This window comes from Perkinsus marinus (assembly GCF_000006405.1).
Source record: "Perkinsus marinus ATCC 50983 genomic scaffold scf_1104296941504, whole genome shotgun sequence".
NCBI lineage: Eukaryota > Perkinsozoa > Perkinsida > Perkinsidae > Perkinsus > Perkinsus marinus.
The window spans coordinates 1-1,173 of NW_003212509.1; the positions used below are offsets into that span (position 1 = coordinate 1).

The following is a 1,173-nucleotide window of genomic DNA, read 5'->3' on the forward strand; positions in this document are numbered from 1 at the left end:
ATCGTGATTCAAACCATGAAAGGTAGCGTTGGGGAAGTTCCCACAATGCCTCTGCAAGTTAGCGAAGTAGCGATAACGGCCCTCCTCCTGCAGCTTATCAATGTTGAACTTGAACTTGGCCTCGTACATCTCGTCCTTACGAGTCACCAGAGCCTCCTCAAAGGCCAACTTATTCGTGTCGTCTTGGATGACAACTGGCTTCTGGACCGCACTCATCACTGGGCAGGCGTGTGCCATGGCCTCCAGAGTCGAGGCGTCCGGGCTACTCGAGACCTTGGCGAAGAACGGACACATGGTTTTGACCTCAGAGAGCTTGACATTGATAGGAGTGTTGGCAGCCTCGACAGCAGCCGCACGGCAAGCACTGCGAGTGGCAGCGTTAGCAGCTTTGCAGGGGACGCTCATCTTATTTAAGTAAAAACTGGATACATTACACATCCACTCGAAAGCCGATGAACGACGATCTGCACAGGATGAACCTCCGCCGAGGAGAGAACAGGGGGAGCACCAAAGTTGCTCTACTCGGTAATTACAGAATCACCCAAGCGACATTCCTCTCAAGCAGGCGAAGAAGAACCACCGCGCCTGCCAAGTTACGGTATCTTTAGTAAACCGTTATAGATGACGCGAGATGCGCGTTGTAGAAGAACTACAAGGCGGCGCAAGATTCGAAGATTTCCCGGACGAGTGTTACTAGTGAACATAATGCCTAATCTATTGATGATTTCCGAAACCATATCTTTAACTACGTTACTTAACGTACGAAGTATAACCACTAGCGGCCAGTAAACCCCAACACAGTGTACTAACTTGAGCTGTAGCCTAAGTCCCAGGCCAGTAAGAATCAGAAGCTTAACTCACTCCTGTCCTTAGTCTAACCTTTAAGAGCACTAGGCAAGTGCTCGAGCAAGGCCTCAGCACGCATGCAGAAATACGTGACGCCACCGGTGTCACGGCGCACAATACAATAACAGTAATAACAGAGTAATACAATCAAGTATAAACACCGGGAAACCGTATGATGGTTCATGAGTCTCCGTACACTGCGCTGGAGCGCACAACGGCTCGTAATAATTACGACATAATTTAGAGTCTACACTTGTAGACTACAAGGAATGAGGTATACGTTGAGACTTGTTAAATTGCGACATGTATACTCTTCGGTAGACGCAG

The 1,173-nt window shown here is 48.8% G+C and overlaps 1 protein-coding gene across 1 annotated transcript; it reads right to left on the reverse strand.

Annotated features, from left to right (window-relative positions):
• Positions 1–44: 44 nt before the first annotated feature.
• Positions 45–405, reverse strand: Pmar_PMAR028831 (hypothetical protein; the record flags this gene model as incomplete). The annotated part of the gene is made up of 1 exon (XM_002781800.1): positions 45–405. A coding segment is annotated over one exon (361 nt), but the record flags the coding sequence as incomplete, so codon positions are not given.
• Between the last annotated feature and the right edge of the window lie 768 nt (positions 406–1,173).